Source organism: Drosophila hydei, unplaced genomic scaffold (genome assembly GCF_003285905.1).
Source record: "Drosophila hydei strain 15085-1641.00,03,60 unplaced genomic scaffold, DhydRS2 tig00000250-arrow-arrow-pilon, whole genome shotgun sequence".
Classification (NCBI taxonomy): Eukaryota; Metazoa; Arthropoda; class Insecta; order Diptera; family Drosophilidae; genus Drosophila; species Drosophila hydei.
In genome coordinates, this window is record NW_022045696.1 from 278,860 (window position 1) to 296,238 (window position 17,379).

At 43.1% G+C, this 17,379-nt stretch overlaps 5 protein-coding genes across 5 annotated transcripts; 1 reads left to right on the forward strand and 4 right to left on the reverse strand.

Annotated features, from left to right (window-relative positions):
* Nucleotides 1–2,187: 2,187 nt before the first annotated feature.
* On the forward strand, nt 2,188–4,483 carry LOC111596531 (serine protease easter). Its single transcript, XM_030223692.1, has 2 exons — nt 2,188–2,260; nt 2,980–4,483. Exons 1-2 carry the CDS (start codon nt 2,188–2,190, stop codon nt 3,891–3,893), a joined length of 987 nt encoding a protein of 328 aa, XP_030079552.1. The 3' UTR covers nt 3,894–4,483.
* A 505-nt stretch (nt 4,484–4,988) lies between these two features.
* LOC111596535 lies at nt 4,989–6,567 on the reverse strand. Its single transcript, XM_023310804.2, has one exon. It carries the CDS (start codon nt 6,155–6,157, stop codon nt 5,927–5,929), a length of 231 nt encoding a protein of 76 aa, XP_023166572.1. The 5' UTR covers nt 6,158–6,567; the 3' UTR covers nt 4,989–5,926.
* Nucleotides 6,568–9,036: 2,469 nt separating this feature from the next.
* On the reverse strand, nt 9,037–10,190 carry LOC111596533. Its single transcript, XM_023310803.2, has 2 exons — nt 9,366–10,190; nt 9,037–9,304 (listed from the first exon to the last, which is right to left on the reverse strand). The coding sequence occupies exons 1-2, from the start codon at nt 9,592–9,594 to the stop codon at nt 9,288–9,290; spliced, it is 246 nt and encodes an 81-aa protein (XP_023166571.2). The 5' UTR covers nt 9,595–10,190; the 3' UTR covers nt 9,037–9,287.
* An 868-nt stretch (nt 10,191–11,058) lies between these two features.
* LOC111596532 lies at nt 11,059–12,405 on the reverse strand. The gene is made up of 2 exons (XM_023310802.2): nt 12,056–12,405; nt 11,059–11,970 (listed from the first exon to the last, which is right to left on the reverse strand). The coding sequence occupies exons 1-2, from the start codon at nt 12,293–12,295 to the stop codon at nt 11,962–11,964; spliced, it is 249 nt and encodes an 82-aa protein (XP_023166570.1). The 5' UTR covers nt 12,296–12,405; the 3' UTR covers nt 11,059–11,961.
* A 2,030-nt stretch (nt 12,406–14,435) lies between these two features.
* On the reverse strand, nt 14,436–16,101 carry LOC111596550. Its single transcript, XM_023310824.2, has 2 exons — nt 14,784–16,101; nt 14,436–14,682 (listed from the first exon to the last, which is right to left on the reverse strand). Exons 1-2 carry the CDS (start codon nt 15,889–15,891, stop codon nt 14,618–14,620), a joined length of 1,173 nt encoding a protein of 390 aa, XP_023166592.2. The 5' UTR covers nt 15,892–16,101; the 3' UTR covers nt 14,436–14,617.
* Between the last annotated feature and the right edge of the window lie 1,278 nt (nt 16,102–17,379).

Here is a 17,379-nt window from a genome sequence, read left to right on the forward strand (position 1 = left end):
TGTATTTTTATTTTATTTTTATTTTTATTTATATTTTTTGTGTTGAGGTCGCTGCTCGCCGAACATTTGTGGTTAATGAATACTTCTTGAGGGCCGAGCGAAAACTTACATTTTTAACAGTTTGCGCCATTTACAAAGCCGAGCAAATCTCGCAGCAGTAGAAATAAGTTTGATGGCCAACAATGCTCTCGACTTCAAATAAATGGAACGCTTTGAGGTTTGGGGCATAAATAAAATCGAATGCACTTGCATCACATATATTAAATATCTTGGAATATCTCTTCTAGTTGGAAATCGCTGTATTCTGAAAGACCTTCGCCGTCTATCGTTTTATTGTCTTGGCTGTGGCAAAGCAAAGTGTTATCAACAGCGAGCTGTGGAGCTGTGTGGAAGGAAGGGATCAGTTATAAATCAAGTTTATATATGCAATAATATTATATCTTTCCCAATCCGGCTCGTATATATGGGCAATATCTTATCAACAATCGACTCGCCTCTATAGGGAAGCTTTCAGTGTAACAGTCATAACAATGGCGTTTCTCGTGCTGCACCGCATAACTACAAATGTTTATATTATTCCAACTGCTCCGGGCCGCTGAGCACAGTGCTGTTGTCAAAGAACAACTGCTTTGCGGGCTTCCAGGCGACGCCCACTGGGCAAACATCCCCTTTGACCGAATCATTGTTTATTTAGTAGTCCCTGCCACTCGACCCTGCGTCTGGGCATAGCCAAGTGATGCAAAAGTGTGAATCAAGCAACGGAAGAGCCGCAACAAACATATTCAACGGATGCTGAGTCTATTCAGCCGTGTTTCTCTTAACAAATGACGCTAAAGAGAACTTTTTGATGTGCATGTGATATTTGCAGGCAATTCGTATCCTTGAATTCAATTGAATGACCTAAGATTGTGTGAGCTGTTAAGCTTTATACCAAACTAATCGACAGTTCGAGCAGCGACGTCATTTTTACTCCTGTATCTATTGCCAAGCTCTACTTTCAGCAGAGGGCTGAAGTGTTCTCCTCAGCTCATTGTGCTCTCCCTTAGTTCACTTTAAGATAAAAGCGTCAAATTGTAGATAAAAGAGACCTGAATGAGGTGGCCTCTAACGCAATGATAATGCTTGAAAAATATAATTTGAATTCACATATATTTGGCAAAAGCAGCTGCAACTGTCACTTTTGATATCTGTTCAGCCTACTTAGAGCTAGAAAGACATTTCACAACTTTCTGCAGATCCAGCTCGGGCTTCATTCAATGATCTCTCATGCACAGAAACATTTAGAAGTTACACAATGTTGAAAGCATTTGTTATATTTCGAATGACAGTCTTCGCTCTATAGAGATCCTATAGCCATATATAAAGCTTGCTTTAAGTTAACTTTTAGTCAAATATGATGCCACTTTGAATTGAGCAGCCTGATTAGGCTGAGAGCTTAAAGATTTATGCATATAATTATAGTAATTTAAGTCAAGTCTTAAGTCATTCCTTGACCAAATCTGTGAATGGCCAAAGAGTATAACACAATTTAATGATTCCGAGAAGAGCTTGTAAAACATATTAAATAAAAGAATAAGAAAAATTATTAAAACTTATTTCAAGTGCGCAGCACTTAAAAGTATATTTGAAAAGATTTTTGAGCTCAGTTAATTCAAGCAACTTAAGAAACTTGTTACACACTCAACTCTAAGCTCATCGGAGAAGCTAATACCTTGACTGAAGAGAGAGAGAGTCTCGCGAGGCGATTGTTTAGCTGCTGCAACTTAATGAAATCGCTTATTGTAGGATAAGCTGCTGCATAATGCACATTTGATGTATGTATACACAGCTGTATACTGAGAAAGTTAGGCTGCATTTTGGCAAGAAGCACTGAGCACCTTGCCGCCGATCAAACCCGTCTTGCTTAATTTGAGTGTGAATTTAGCGATTGTCGTTGCATGCAAACTAGCCGAAGCGGGTTTTTCCTATAGAAAATTAGTTGGTAATCAATGAGAGAGAGATAGAACGGAACTAACAGCGAGTCAGGGGAAGAGGCAGAGGCGGCCAGCCACTTGGAGGTCATTTTAATTGCGCTGGCTTCGAGTCGAGTGCCCGGCTCTGCTGTGATTAGTTGATTTAGCGCACTTCAATCAGTTAGTTCAATCAAGCTCTAGCATCAGCATCGTGGCTACCTGCAATCTCCCATCGATGACGTCATATGCGCTGCTGTCGCTGACAGTTCTACTGATGGTTGCCCAGCTAAAAGCCCAACTGATTGCAGGTGCGCGCGTGGACAATAGAGAGACAGCTGCACACGCGGCTCAGTTCGTCTAAGTTTCCAACTCTTATCGAATTTCAGGCTACATCTTTTTTTTTTTTTTTTTTTTTTTTTTTTTTTTTTTTTTTTTTATTTCTTTATTTTGTTGCAACTTATTGTCTTAGACTCTATAGCGCATTTAGCTCTAAACCTTAACTAATGGGAGGGCAGATATGCCAATTATTCTGCACTTGTAGCTACTATCTTAATTAGTTCTAATATTGTCTAGAGGATGCAATCTCTTCAGTCTTCGCCTATTGTTGTTTATAGCCAGGTTGCTTGCGAGATGGTTAGGATGCGCTGCAAGTCTGTCCGCGTATCTTGAACTGTGTCGCCCAATGAGTTCAGCAACTGTGGGAATTGCTAAATCCCTATGTAAGACTGAGTTTCTTACAAACCAGCTGGCTCCAGTCCATCTGCGTAGTGCTTTATTCTGCAGGGTCTGAATTTTGTTCCTTGTAGTCTTCGCCGAGGAGCCCCATAGAGAGATACCATATACGAAGGTTGGGACAACTATTGCCTTGTAGATGGCGGCCTTGCTGCTGTAAGACAACTTGCTTGAAGCTCTCAGCATCCAGTCGAGGGTTTTTAGCTTGCTTTTGCATTTTGAGGTTACTTGACTTATGTGCGCTTTAAAAGTCAGCCTTCTGTCAAGAGTGATACCAAGGTACTTTACTTTTGAGGCTTTGGGAATAGTGGGCCCAGCACACCTGATGAGTTGCCCCAGCATCCGTATTGCGGCACCTCGTTTTCGTTCAAGGTGTACGGAGGTCACGTGACGAACCTTTTGGAGTTTCCCTGGACCACATTGCTGGAGTACACAGTGGTCGGCAGTGGCCAGAAGCAGCACAAGTGCGGCGCCTCGTTTATCGCACAGCGCTGGCTGCTGACAGCAGCCCATTGCGTGCACAAGGACTTTGTGGGCGCGAATCGAAGACTGACCGGTGCCCGGCTGGGCGATTGGAATAAGACAAGCAATCCGGACTGCGTAACCGCGTGGAATGGCAAGCGGGAGTGTGCGCCGCCCCACATACAGGCCAGCATTGATCTGCAGCTGATGCATCCGCAGTTCGACGTGGCCAACTTGACCCACGACATTGCACTGCTGCGTCTCGCGCAGCCCGTCGACTGGAGCCAGCTGATGCACGTGGAGCCGGTTTGCCTGCCGCCAGCACGTGGAGCCAGCGCCGATCAGCTGGTGGGCAGCGCCGCGGACGTCTCCGGCTGGGGCCTGACCGAGCACAATAACCAGCCGAGCGAGGTGAAGCGCAAGGCCGTGCTCTACGTGCAGCCACAGGAGCCGTGCCGCGCGTCCTTAAGCAAACACAACTACACACTTACCGATGGCCAGCTGTGTGCCTCCGGCGGCATCAACGTCGACTCCTGTGCCGGCGACTCGGGCGGTCCGCTTACCGTCGAGGCATACACGCCCCAGAGGGACCGCTTCGTCTATGTGGCCGGCATTGTGTCCTATGGCAAAAGGATCTGCGGAGAGTCCGACTTTCCGGGCGTCTACACCAGAGTCAGCAGCTACGTCGACTGGATCGAGCAGACCATTGAAAGTAATCGCAATGCCTCAGCAAAGGCCAGCTCCTAGCTCATCGAATATATTGTTATTGGCTTGGCCTAATACTCAGGTATATTCAAAGAGCTGAAAGTATGGTTTGTGAACGAGTATTGCACAGTCTGGCATACCCGACTGTTGTATTTATACATATTTTCTGCAGCTTATAGATTGTATAGAGCTAAGATCGAACCGACAATCCACAATTTTTTTTTTTACTGTCTTAAGTTCTCAATATTTGTGTATACTAGCCGAATGTGATACACTTGAATATACCCTGCACTAGCAGCAGCAGCTAGTATATACCATATATACATATCTAGATGTTATTTCGATTATTTGAGTAGGTAAATGTGAAGTCGACATTTGGCCCTTCCATAGCCAATTTCAATGAGCTGAGTGAAAATTATGTCACCAACACGAAAAACGAACAAACAGAACCAAAATGCGACAAAAACTGGACATGTTTCGATTTCTGCGCATTGCCGTTTGTCACGATTGATAGATCTAGAGATTGCGTTGAACACACACGACAGAGTGTAATTAACAGGAGTGTGACGTCATAAGTTCGATTTACGGTTTATTAAAATATTCTCATAGCGGCCCCATCGCAGCTGCGAATCGGCTATGCCCTGAATTAATGAGTAGTTATTGATTTTCCTTGGGCTTGGCCACGTAGAACAAACATTTGCGGATCGAGCTTATCAGCAGTCTTCATTAAACTTCAAATTTTAATAGTTTTTTTTTGTTTTCTTTTTTGTAGAAATTGAGTTTTGTGGTTTGTATAACACCTTAAATGCCAATAAGCCATTGGCTAAACACCTTACCCTGTGTGGGCCGCCTTAAAGGGGTCATGCCGTAGATAACGCCGCAAGACAAATACCATAAAGTGATAAAGAACTTGTTTCATTTATGTCCAAACGGCCTGAAAATAACTTTAAAAAATGTCCAAAATGTTTATGACAATTCAAAACATTCGTTGCACTATAGTTATTTCCGTTCCTCTTCCAACTAATTAGCTAAAATACTGCCCGCTGCCTTATCGATAAGATCGAGCCACTCACCTGCAACGCGAATCTGCGCTGAGCTACTACAGCTTTGCTTCAGAGTTTAGTCTTTGTTGAAAGTACAAGAGTATCTGAAACTAGGGTTAGATAGAAGCCAGTGAAAGGGCGGATCATTGTTTGATTGGCTTCAGACTAAAGATTGTGCCATTTGAAAAGGAATGGAAAGTTTTGATGACATCAGCGTGTTGCCAATCATTATAGGCTAATGCCGTGGGGCGGAGCGTTCGACAGCTTCATGTCATTCAAGCAGTGCTAAAAACACGTTCATAAAACACATATCTCAATTTTTATTCTGATTACCAATTGGGCATGGCCCAGCGCAGGGTATACCCGGCTAGTGCATATGTATGTTGGCAGATAGAATATAGAAAATAGTTTTAATCTCGGGGTAATGAACCAAGTCAGGCCAAGACGAACCAAGTCAGATAACATATACTAGGCGAGCTAGTCATTTGAAGCGTATCTCCTGCCTTTGCACACTCAGATCTAGATTACTTCATAGCGTCAATAGTTCTACTCGCTTTCCAGGAAATTGAGAGATACGTCACGTTGGCCTTTTGACCATAGTTCGATATTTAACAATAGTGAACTCTTGCCTAATATACAGAGAGCGAGAAACTGTTTGCGTAGATCGAATCTCCTTGCCTTGACATTGTCAAGCGCTGAGAGTCTCTTCCCCCGCTGTCACTTTGCACTATCTCAGAGTCAGCTGTTATAGCAATGCTTGTGTAGAGTGGCTACACTGTGGGTCTCTTGCCCGGGAAAAGTGCACATCTTTATAAGGTATACGTAAGTTTTATTTGTCTACATGTGGCTACATGCATTACACTGCTTACAACTGTTAATACTAATGCAGGGGTGTGCATAAATTACAATAATTAATAAATACTAAGAGCGAACATGGTACATTACTACAGTATAATTACAATAAATTAAAACGTAAATGCCTAGCGAAAAAAAATAACCCGGAGAAGACGACTTCTCTGCCCAGCTTGACGCTCACTTGTTTCGCGCAAAGATCACGGCGCGCCGACAGCGATCACGATGATCGCGCATTTTACCCGCTGGACAGGGTCGCTTGACCCGGCTGGAGATGAGCAGCTGGCCGGTAAGCGTCTTGCTGTGCGGACTGTAGAAGATAAGGCGACGCGCCTCTGTCGTTTGGCTGCACTGGCCGAGCAGCAGTATCAGAGCGCATCCCACGGCGAGAATCAGGCGTTGCAGTTGCATGTTGACCGGCGGATTGGTGAGATGGCGAGATGGCGAGAGCGGGCAGGCTTTGACAGAGTTCACTGGGATACGGGCTATTTTCTTGTTGTGTGTTCGGACAGCGCGTGCGGAATTCTCTCGACGCTGGACTTGTTAAGACTGCGGACGATCGCCGATGTTGTGGTCGTAGTCGTAATTGTAGTCGACGCTGTGCTGTCGATATTTTCAATATTTAATGCGGCGCTGTCAGATTAGATAAGGGCATTCCACACGATCCGCCCGGCGATAAGATAAGCGATAAGCACGCTCGGTCCTCTGCATACCTGTAAACGAGAACTACATTTGTTGCCCCTGGACTGTTACTGGCAGCGGCCAGTCGCTTCTATTTTTGTATCTTAGTAATGGAAACGACTGTGACGAAAGCGTGCGGGAATTCACTCACCGAATTCCATGACAATGCGTTGCGTTCCGTTGCGTTGCGCGCACAAGTCGTTTACGTCATCGTCCGTGTCACCAAACTTCCGGCCCGGTTTCCACAAAATTATTCGCAATTGCCGCTCTCGCCTGAAAATATACTGCGAAACTTGCAAAGCGAAAGCTCTGCAAATGTGACTCTATCCCTGTCAGCTTCGTTTCTGCCATGTGTAACAAGAACGTGAATCCACGAAAAATGCTAATCATATTCAAGTTTGCCTATAAACTGACTTTGTCAGCCCTCAAATCATGAACTCTCGAAATTAAGCTTGAATATTTTACTTTCTATTTGCTTTTAATATTTCGACTGTCCCTTTAGCTTTGTCATTCATTCTGCTGAACCTTATTACGATCGCAGGATATTTGCCAATATTTATGACTCAATTAGGTTTCATTTGGGCGGACAGACGGGTGGACGAATAGACGGACAGAGGACAGACGGAAGGAATGATGGACTGACAGACGAACGAAGAGAGAAGGGAGAGACGGAGAGGTAGACGGAGGGGTAGACGGACGGAAGTTCAGTGTGACGAAATGACGGACAGAGGGAATAATGGACGATCGGACGGGCAAAGGGATGCATGAGCAGAGGGACGGACGGACAGAAGGACGGACGATCGGACAGAAGGACGGACAGAAGGACAGTCGGACGGGCAGAGGGACGGACGGATAAACAGGCAGACGAACGACGAACTCCGGGACAAACATTGCACAAACCAATAAACTCTTTACACTTTGTGAATGAGTTAAAGTGTTTATAGAGTGAATGAAAGCAAATAAAGTATGTAATTCCTAAAACTTCTAATGAACCTTAGAGAATTCTGAGTGAACTGTCAAGTTATACAATTCAATTCTTTTTGTTTTTATCTGATTACAAGCTAATAAGATCCTGAAGATATGTGCCACACCAAGATAATTAAAAGTCTGAGAATTTTAGTACCAAAGAATTAAAAAATTACGAATTTCTATAGAAAATAAATCTGAAGCGATTGCATTATTATTTTATTTCCACAGCAATAATTGAGTCAGGTGACCTTTGTCATATAATAGTTTGCGCCTTTCGTAATAAAGATAATCAATCTTGAAGTCATAAATTATATTTATTGCAATATTATGAGGCCGAAGGCTCCCAATTGAGGCAGGTCTGATGCAAATAATCAGTTTTATGCATTTTCCTTATTGAAAGACTTGGATTGGAGAAGTCTCTAGTCTTCATACAAATAAAGATAGCAAATATTTCAGCATAGTTCTTACACTTTCCCATCAATACATTGATGCTTTCCGATTTCTCATATAATATCTATGGAAGTCAACCTCTTAGCACCTTTAGCTGTGGCGAATATGGGAAAACTTTAACTGATTATAGGAATACTTTAAGTGTTTAGTATAAATTTGAGTCTAAAATAGCTACAATGGAAAAGAGGAATTCCCCATTCGCCATGCCTCCAGTGTATACAAAAAGTTTCAAGAGCTTCAGAGCGTTTCGACAGGCAGATAGCTGAAGATACCTTGCAGGAAACTAATATACGCTTCTTACTTGCTCAAAAGGTATATGAAATATAGCTTACTCGTTTACTTATTATTAATCTTCGGAAGTATTGCAAATTATAATTCTTAATTTAAAAGTATCGCTCTATCGATGCTTTATTGGTCCTGGAAAATGCTTTACACAATTTCCGTAGACTCAGAGGTTTCTTTGCCCATAAACTTACTTTTAGCAGATGAAGGTCACCTGGCCTTCTTTCCACTGCTCTGATTGAAGGATCCTTTATGCAATTTCAAACTTGTCCAAGCACATTTTGCTGATAAGACGCAGTTCATGTGTCCTTCTCTTAGTTGGCCTGATTCAATGTCTTTTTCGCTGTCACGCAAAATAACTAATACCCAAGTAGGCAGAGAGCTTAATGACACTTCAATACAAAGGCTTTTTCCCGACCGACTATTGCTATGTAAGCCATTGTGGCTCGACTTGATATCGCTTGCAAAATATTGCTATGTAAATAATGGGCCACGAATAGATCTGGGAAAAAGCAAGTCTGCAGATAATCCACATAAGCAATAAGCAATGGGGAAAGCTAATAAATTGCTATGGGCTTGCTTCCATCGAAAAACATCCATTGGACTACTTGCAGATATGCCCAGAACAGGCTTTTCTGTAGAGCTGATCGTAGTTGATTTCCTAGGCAGATGTGGACCACACAGCCAAAACTTACTCTGAGAGCCCAACTTTGAAGTGCGCTTGCCTCAGAGAAACTCACCTGAGGCCAGTCAGATATGAACATTTTCAGATCACATTGTCCATTCTTGGACTATTGAAAGATCCGACACGTTTACATAGCTGAAGTCTAGGCAACTTCTATTCAAAAAAAAAAAAAAAAAAAAACAAAAAAAGTTAGTTTTTCTCATGGGAATCATTTGTTGTGTTATCTACGATCCATGAACAAATTGTAATTGTATTTTGAGTTTTGCTTTAGAAACTATATAATTGCAAGCGAAATAATTGTAAAGCTATTACAGACATTCATAAAACTGTAAAAATAAGGTGTGAAAGTAATGTAATAAATAGTGCACTGAACGCGAATAAATAGGTGTAATGGCGTGTTTGGGCTTTGGTTGTTTAGTTTCTGAGAGAATTGGAGATTCAGTTGATGGCGTTTAATGACGTCCGGTCGCGATGTCAACAGCGCGAGCCATCTGAAAAATCGAATGCAGAGTTGAGTACACGTGACAGACTGGCCCTGAGCTGAATACACACCTGAACTGTACGATATTAGGCGCCGGCAGTTGCCCCGATGGTCTCTCATGTGGCACTTCTGGCAGGGTTTCTCCAGGCCATGCGTGGCCAGTATCTGGCCCCGGGCAATGCCGGGAGGCGCGAAAAAGATCACACGGCGCGATTCGCCCGGTGCTGGGGCACAGAGTACGACCAGAAAGAGTAGACAAAGTGCATACAGAAGTAACTGATGGATGCGATGCAGCATCATGATCTCGCTCTCTCTTGGTCTCTCTCTCTCTCTCTCTCTCTCTCTCTCTGTCTATCTCACTCTTGTAGCTCCGATTCCGTACACTTTCGTGGCAATGTGAAATTGTGTAATCGCTATTGGGGGTTCGAGTCTTTGGCCCGTTCTACTGGCAATTGAGTTATACGCTCTAACGCCGTCATTTAACTGATTATATACGATTTGGGCAAGCAGTTCTTAAATAAAAGTGGCCTCTGCCTGCCAGCCGAGCATAGGCGACGTCTCAAAATTGATAAACTATACAGGCTACACCAGCGGCCGTTGTGGCGCCGTCATCTGTCGCCCTTACCACCGGGCTGGGCAACACCCTGTATGTGCAAATCTTATCTGGGCGTTGCTACTATGTCACCCACAATCTGGGTAATTGGATGGTTTGCTTTGCTTTACTTTGCTTTGCTTTGCTTTGCTTTACTTATAAAATATAAATGACAATAAAATCAGTGCACGAAGCCCATCTTCAGTTTAGATATCGATGTATACATAAAAGAGGCTTATCGTCTGACTTATTTGATAAACTGTATCTAAACATAGAAGCTTTTGGCATCACACAGATCCTCTAATTTATATGAGCTGAAACTTATATTTCGTTGGAGCTGCTAAGGAGTTGCTGATCCAATAAGAAAGAAGCACACAGCGAGGCAATACCCATCAACGAAGTATCAAATATGCATATGCGTCCAATAAGACAGCTGTTCTGAGTCCAATCAGTTCCAATAAAAGCTCTCAGCAAATAAATATTTTCCTTAATTTTTCTCTGCACTCTACGAGACGCTGTTAGACATCTGACTCTATAATTCTTATAAAATAATTTGTTAAATTTAAATAATAATTAAATTCCCAACTGAAATGCTCTTTACTTCTTCTGCTCAGCAGTTAGATGCGTATCATAGGTTCAATATGTCATCGATTGTTGCAGCTAATATTAAGTGTTTCCGCCTACGTTTCAGGCCTCTATAATATAAATTATTAATATAAAAAGCTCAGCAACTTTCTGCTCAAGATAAATCAAATAAAATTGCTTACGCCTTGAGTCGACTTGAAGATACCCTGTAGAAGACTCAAACAGCATTGCTTCGTTTTAAATAGAATTGTCCAATCATAACAGAGCTACATCTTGTCAATGGACCCTCTTTGCTCAAGGGTTTCATTGACTATAAAAGCCAAGTTCTAACCTCTAGTGTCGTTAGTGCTATTTCCTCTAGTCAGTAAGCGAAAAGGCTATACTTAAACCACTTCTTCTACTTCATGCCTGAAGGCATACTCTACCAAACAAGACTTCGCACGACTTAATCTCAATCAATAGCAAGTTAAACAGTCTCATAATGCCACCAAGAGTAGCAAAATCAATTTGAATTTCATTTATTGAATATAATATTTGCTATATAATCAAGAGTATTCTAAATATATACAAGATTTTCAATATTAATTTCGCTATAACAAGTCAAGTTTAGGTGCCTTAGTTTAATTGGGCAAAAGGAATAGCTGCCTAAGGAAAGGGGCTATATATTATAATCTATTTAAGGAAAGGTATATACGATGTAAAGAAAATTCTATCAAATTAAATTTAGTATTGTGCGTGGCTGCTGCTTATCGATAAATATCGATCTGATAGCTATTGTATAGATAGACAATCGCTTAACAGATATGATATAGAGGGTATGCCTTTGACGGATACTGTCAGCCAGATTAAATAATCTTGTTTATATTTTTGATCGCCTAACAAGGCAACAGAAAGCTGGTTGAGTAGTAATCAGTAATTGAAGATATGTTTTCCATATAAACACACACATGTGCCAGGCAGCGTGATCGAATTAAGATATTTAGAGGGGATCACCGCTGACAGACTTTGGGGATTTCTTGGGCACAGATTGTGGGCTGTAGAAGTGTTCCGTTAACAGAATGAGTCGCTATGCCATAATCGATGTAATCAACTGCAGTCGTCGCCTCATGGCCTCATGGCTCATGGCTCATGGCTACGTCACAGAGCAGCTGCTATGACAGCATGTTCCGAAAATTCCGAAAAATGTGACAATGGCAGCAAATTCTCTAATATCGATTTGAAAGCAAGCGGTTGAGTCAGCGCTGCACGGTTCCTTTATCTAAGAAAAGTTTCTATCTTGTAGTTGTGTATTTAGTATCTGCACTGGTATCTATAGAGTGTCTGGCGCTGTTCGCAGTTCGCTATTCGTGAAATTTCTCGTAATTTCATCATGACTGTAGTCTTGTGACGTCGTTCTTCTTTCCTTTTTTTGTTGTACAAACATAATATAATTGTTAAACGCTAATGAGTGTTGGATAAGCGATAAGGTAACGAGCCCCGTCCAAAGGTCGCTACACAATCTGAAATACCAAGCGAATCAATTCATGAAAATGCAAAATTCCCAGCTAGTGGCCTCAGCCCTGCCTGACTGTGTGTGTCACTTACCCGGCGACAGCGGTTATGGTGATCATACATGTATCCACGCCTGCAGCCGACGCGTCGTGACTCGAACAGCATGCCCTTGCCCAGCGTGACGTTCTGCTCCGCTTCCATGCTCTGATTGCTGTTCAGCGCATTAAAGTAAATCACGCGTGCTGCACTGCTCTGCAGCAGGGACAGCATCAGCAGGCCCCAGAGCAGACCGAACACGGCCAGCCGCCACAGGAGTCCAGAGCGCAGCAGCATCTTCTTCGTCTTAAGCTAACACGTCGCTGTCTGACCACCGTTTAGCACGCACCCAGAATCTAGATTCGATATGGACGTTGTTGCTGACACGCTCAATCTGTGTGTCTGCGTTGCGAGCTCCCTTCGCAGAGTTCGTTGAGTCGCTTATCAGTCTGTTTACAGTTAAGAAAACACTTTTTATACATTGCTCAGCCCATCCAAGCAGGTTGTATTGGCTTGCTGTCAGAGACTCAATAAGCCGATAGCTTAAGGCTGCAGACTTTCACTAAAGCCAAGCAGAGCCATCTGCTTCAGAACTATATCTGAGGGCTACTGGTTTGCCACGCCTACTCTAAACAGAGAGCCACATTCTGCTGCCCAAACTGTTATTCGAGTCTGAACAGCGTAGCCTGTAGTCGTGTGGACTCTTTGGCCACGCTCTTGCTTTTGCCTATTTCGATTAGAAACCCGCCGTCAGCCACGACACTGCGCAATTGATAATTTCTATTCCATTGCATACTTTTCGGCAGAAAATTTACAGCGAGACTAAAGGTTAGAATAAGGGCGATAATACGTCTCAGCAAACAAACTCTTTTTTGCTTAAGTAATACGTTGCTTATGTTTAAATATAAAACATTAATTGAAACAAAAGAGAAAAGCATATATAACCAATGGTTGTTTTACTCAGTGTTACACAAGTTTAAGTCATACTAAAAGACAGAAATGTATTTTTAATATTAATGAAACGAGCTGTTTTATATATAAAACCTTATGACATTTATGTTTAAATATGACTTCCGCTATGTGATTCAATATGATACACTAATTTTCACAGTCATTACAGTGACGTTCGGTTCGGTAGAGAGTTAAGCCAATGACGCCGTCAGCCCATAAACCGCACCAAACACTAATTTTCTGTGGATCGAATGCTGTTTCAGCAAAAGCCCATGAACTGTTCTCACTTCTGTCTGTTTTCCTCAAGCTGAACCTAGAATAGGCAATTTGAATGCCATACAATGGATGCATGATAAGTGCCAAATAGCTGCAACAATTAGCAATTGTTGATTGAGAATAAATCTACTTACTAAAAAATGTCAAAGCAAATTAAATAAATAGAAATTAATAATAATTAAATAATTTATGAGATAAAATTTATGAAAAACAAGTGTTGTTAACTGCAAGTTGTAGAGCTCTAAAAAAACACCCTCTACATACAGAGACAGCGACCTGTCGTCAAAGTACAACATTGTATAAACAGCCCAAGTCAAAACTATTTACAGAATTACATATGTTTGCAGGTTTCCCAGGCAATTTTTGTCCCAGGTGTTTCAAGATGTTATATACTCGCTCTGTGGGACAAGTTCGACACTGAAAAGCCAATTTCTAGCTTCATTGGCGGGTATTAAGATCCGCAGAGCAATTTATATTTTTAGGGAGGCAAGCAAACTCTGTGCGAATACTTTTGACAGCTACTATACATCTGTTGATCTTCTGCAAATGTTGTCCAATCAAATTTTAAATTATTTGATTAACAAAGTTTGTGAAACGTCATTTAATTTAACAACAATAAAGAAAACCCACATCAATTGTAAGTCTAAAAAAAGTTTGTTGTATACATACTTTTGACTAGAACTGTTATCTGTTTGTATTGCTTTGTTAATAATACTAGTGGTAGAGGTTGTAGCTATACATATATAGATGTATGTAGCGGAACCAAGTGGGTCGCCTCATCAATAAAGAATGATCCATCTTTGGCGACGGGCTTAAGCACGTTTATATATATATATATATATATATATATATATATATATATATATATATATATATATATATATATATATATATGGTAGTTGAAATTGAACTGATAAAACCGGTAAACATCTTCATAATGCAGTAGATCCCTTCATCTGTTAGCTCACTTAGCCCTTCTGATGGTCAGAAGTAGTTCAGATCAAAATCTATATAAAAAAGTAGACGTTTAACTGAGTTCCTGAACCAAACTCTTAACACAGGTATGCAACAGGTAAATCAGTTAAAAACTTAGTCTAACAGTCGTCGCAACGCCAGCTATGTCTGGCCACGTCCAGCTGTTTCGCTCTTTGTTTTGTTTTTGAAACGTTGACGTTGCGTATACGTAACATAATTTATATATTCTCGTCGATCATACGCCGCTTTGCATGGCTTATATTTTTCTTTATTTGTATTAATTTACATAGAGTTGGCTTTAGAGAGCAAAACCAAAACAAAGCAGGAGGTGAGCTATGTAGGCATGTGTATATATATATCAGTAGAAGACATCTCTATGTACATGTGGGCATATTTTTGTGTAGTCGGTCGATGAGGTCAGCGCTGCGTCGCGCAAGGCTCCGCTCGAAATATGCAGTTGCCTGGATCGACTGTGATAAGCTCTAAGAAACAAGAAACCAGAAAGAGGAAACAAGAAACGAGAAAATAACGGAAATAGTTGAGCTGTTGGGCGAACAGGTTTGTAATGCCATTCAGTGCTCACCTGGCGCGGCCAAATGCTTGCCGCAAGCGCGTTTACCACGCCTGCAACGCGAGTGCCTCGCTAATTGTTTGTGGCCCTGGCCTTGTGCATCCGCGTCCTCGTCGGATGTTAATAGCGGCGCCTCCCGGCAGCGCAGCTGCGACTGATGACGCCTGTGCGCCGTGACCTGCACGTCGCTATCCGCGGGGCCTTTGCCCTGTTGTGCCAGCACGTTCTCGGTGGAGGAGTTCCGCTGCCGACGGCGGCGCTGCCGCACCCGACTAAAGCTGTCGTCCTGGATGACGAGCGTGCCCGCCTTGCTGCTGCGTAGATAATAGCGTGGCCTGTGCTCCAATGTCTGCTCCTGGGCATACTCGGGCGACGAGTGGCGGCCGCGCGTCATGCTAAACCGCTCCAGAATCGAGTGCTGGCCAGAGCTGTGCGAGCGTCGATAGCGACGCTTCTCCCGTGGTCCGGACGATGAGGAGTTCGCTGTCGTGGTCAGCGTCGACGTGGACGGCGGCGTCGGATAAGCCGATTCCTGTGCCCGCTGTGTCGGCGCTGGCGCCGACGCCTGAGGCTGATCCTCCACCACGAGCCGCACGCCGCGCAGCGAACTGGAGCGTCGCGAGCTGTCCACCTCGTGCGGCTGCCAGTCGGGCAGCTCGTGGGTGCTGAAGTCAATGCAGCTGCCTGCCAGCTGCTGTCTTGTTGGGGAGTGGACGGGTGTGTGTGTGTCGCTGGCCGATGCCTCGTTAATGCTGAGGCCATTCAACTTGCCAGCAAGTCGCGCCTGCTGCAGGCTCCTGCCGAGACTGCTCGCCGCATGCTTGCGCCTGCAGTCCTGAGCGCTGCTGGGCCGATAGGCCTGCTCGCTGTACCCATCCGCATCCAGTAGAAGCGCGCCCGTGTGATCGTACAGCAATATTCTGGGCAGTGCTATGTTGCTGCAGCTACGCGATGTGCTCAGCTCCCAGTTCCAGTGATTGGGCTTGCGCAGTTGCAGTCGCAGCAGATTGGACAGGGGATCGTAACGATCCTGCTCTGGCTGCTCATTCTGCTCCTGCTCCTCGTAGTCAGACGTGGACTCTGTATACAGCTCTTGCTGCGGCTGCCGCTGCTTTGACATTGCTCTTGGCTGAAGCAGCGCTGGCAGCTGCTGCACATGAGATGCTTTTGTTGATGATTCCACCTGTTTGCTGTCCGTTGTGCGATGAGCCAGCCAGAGAGTACGCGGCTAGCGTTTTTCCTGGTCGCCCTACGCCCTGGCGAGCTGCCAATTTATTGTTTATCTCAGCTATGCTAACAATTATACTATATATATATGTACGAGCTATATGTATGTGTATGGCTTGCTGTCCGTCTTCACTGTGTGCGTAAGGTTTATATGTATGCAATAAAGGCGTTCTTTCTTTTTGTTTCTTTTTACTCCTGCCCACGCGTCGCGTTCTTGGATGCTTTCATCTCTGTGCTCTTAGTATGTGGGATGTATTTTTAGTAGGCATTCAGTGCCGCTACCTGCTGCCGCTTTCTTTCCCGTGACATTTAGGTGTGCCACTTTCAACAATAACAACACACGACACAATAACAACAACAAATTCGTATGCACCTTCAAACACAGTTTCATTCAATTTGTGTAACAAAAAAAGAACAAAAAACACGAGCAAAAAAAAAACAAAAAAAATAACAAAATATTTTTAGCACTGAGAGCGAGTTGCCCGTCTCGCTCGAACGCACGGTCGCAGCGAACGCTTCGCTCTCTCACAGCCAAGTTGCTAGTCGTAGCGCTGGCCCGCTCTCAATGTTGCCCTCTCTCTCGATTCTGTGCGATCAGCTGGTCGGCGGGGCTCGTGTGTGAAGCGCGTCTGCCCGCCAGCGAAAGCAGCCACCAACTGCTCGAAATGCTGCCCCCAAGAACTGTCCGGAGCATCGATGCTCTATCCGGCAATTCGGCCAAGTGGGTGGAGAAGCAGCCGGGGGCATATTAATTTAATGCCGCAGCGACTTTGCGTCTTTCACGCTCTCACACAATGCCAATGCTGGCTGGCTGCTGGGGCAGCTGTTTTCCTACAAAGAACAAAATAAGTAAAATTAAAAGCTTTTCATACTCTGTCCGAAATGTGAATAAGACTGTTGTATTGGCTGAGTAGCCAGCTCTGTTTGTCTCTGAATCGCAGAAGTTAATGAGCTTTGAGTTAATTGTAATTAAAATATATATATATTCTATAATTAAATAGAGTTGAAATTGAGCAACGTCTCTCTGCATGGAGAACAGAGCATTGACTAGTCGATTGCAACCGACTGCAGCACTCATATATCAAATATTTGTATACCCTGTATACGAGCTTATCAGGCCTTATCATTCTGCAGCAATGGCCTAGTCCATAGAGACTACAGCAGACTTTAATAAATTTATTTTAATCACTAATCAATGAATTTAATGTATTTATTTTCGAACAGAATTATTTTTGATTTTTGCCAAAAATATATATAAAATTGTTGTCATGGTATCTTCTAGTCGGTGCCAATCGACTATGCGCTTATTTGCTTATTTTTTATTGCTTTCTCCAACGTATAAACTGATCAATTTTTCGATTCACGCTAAATAATCAAAATG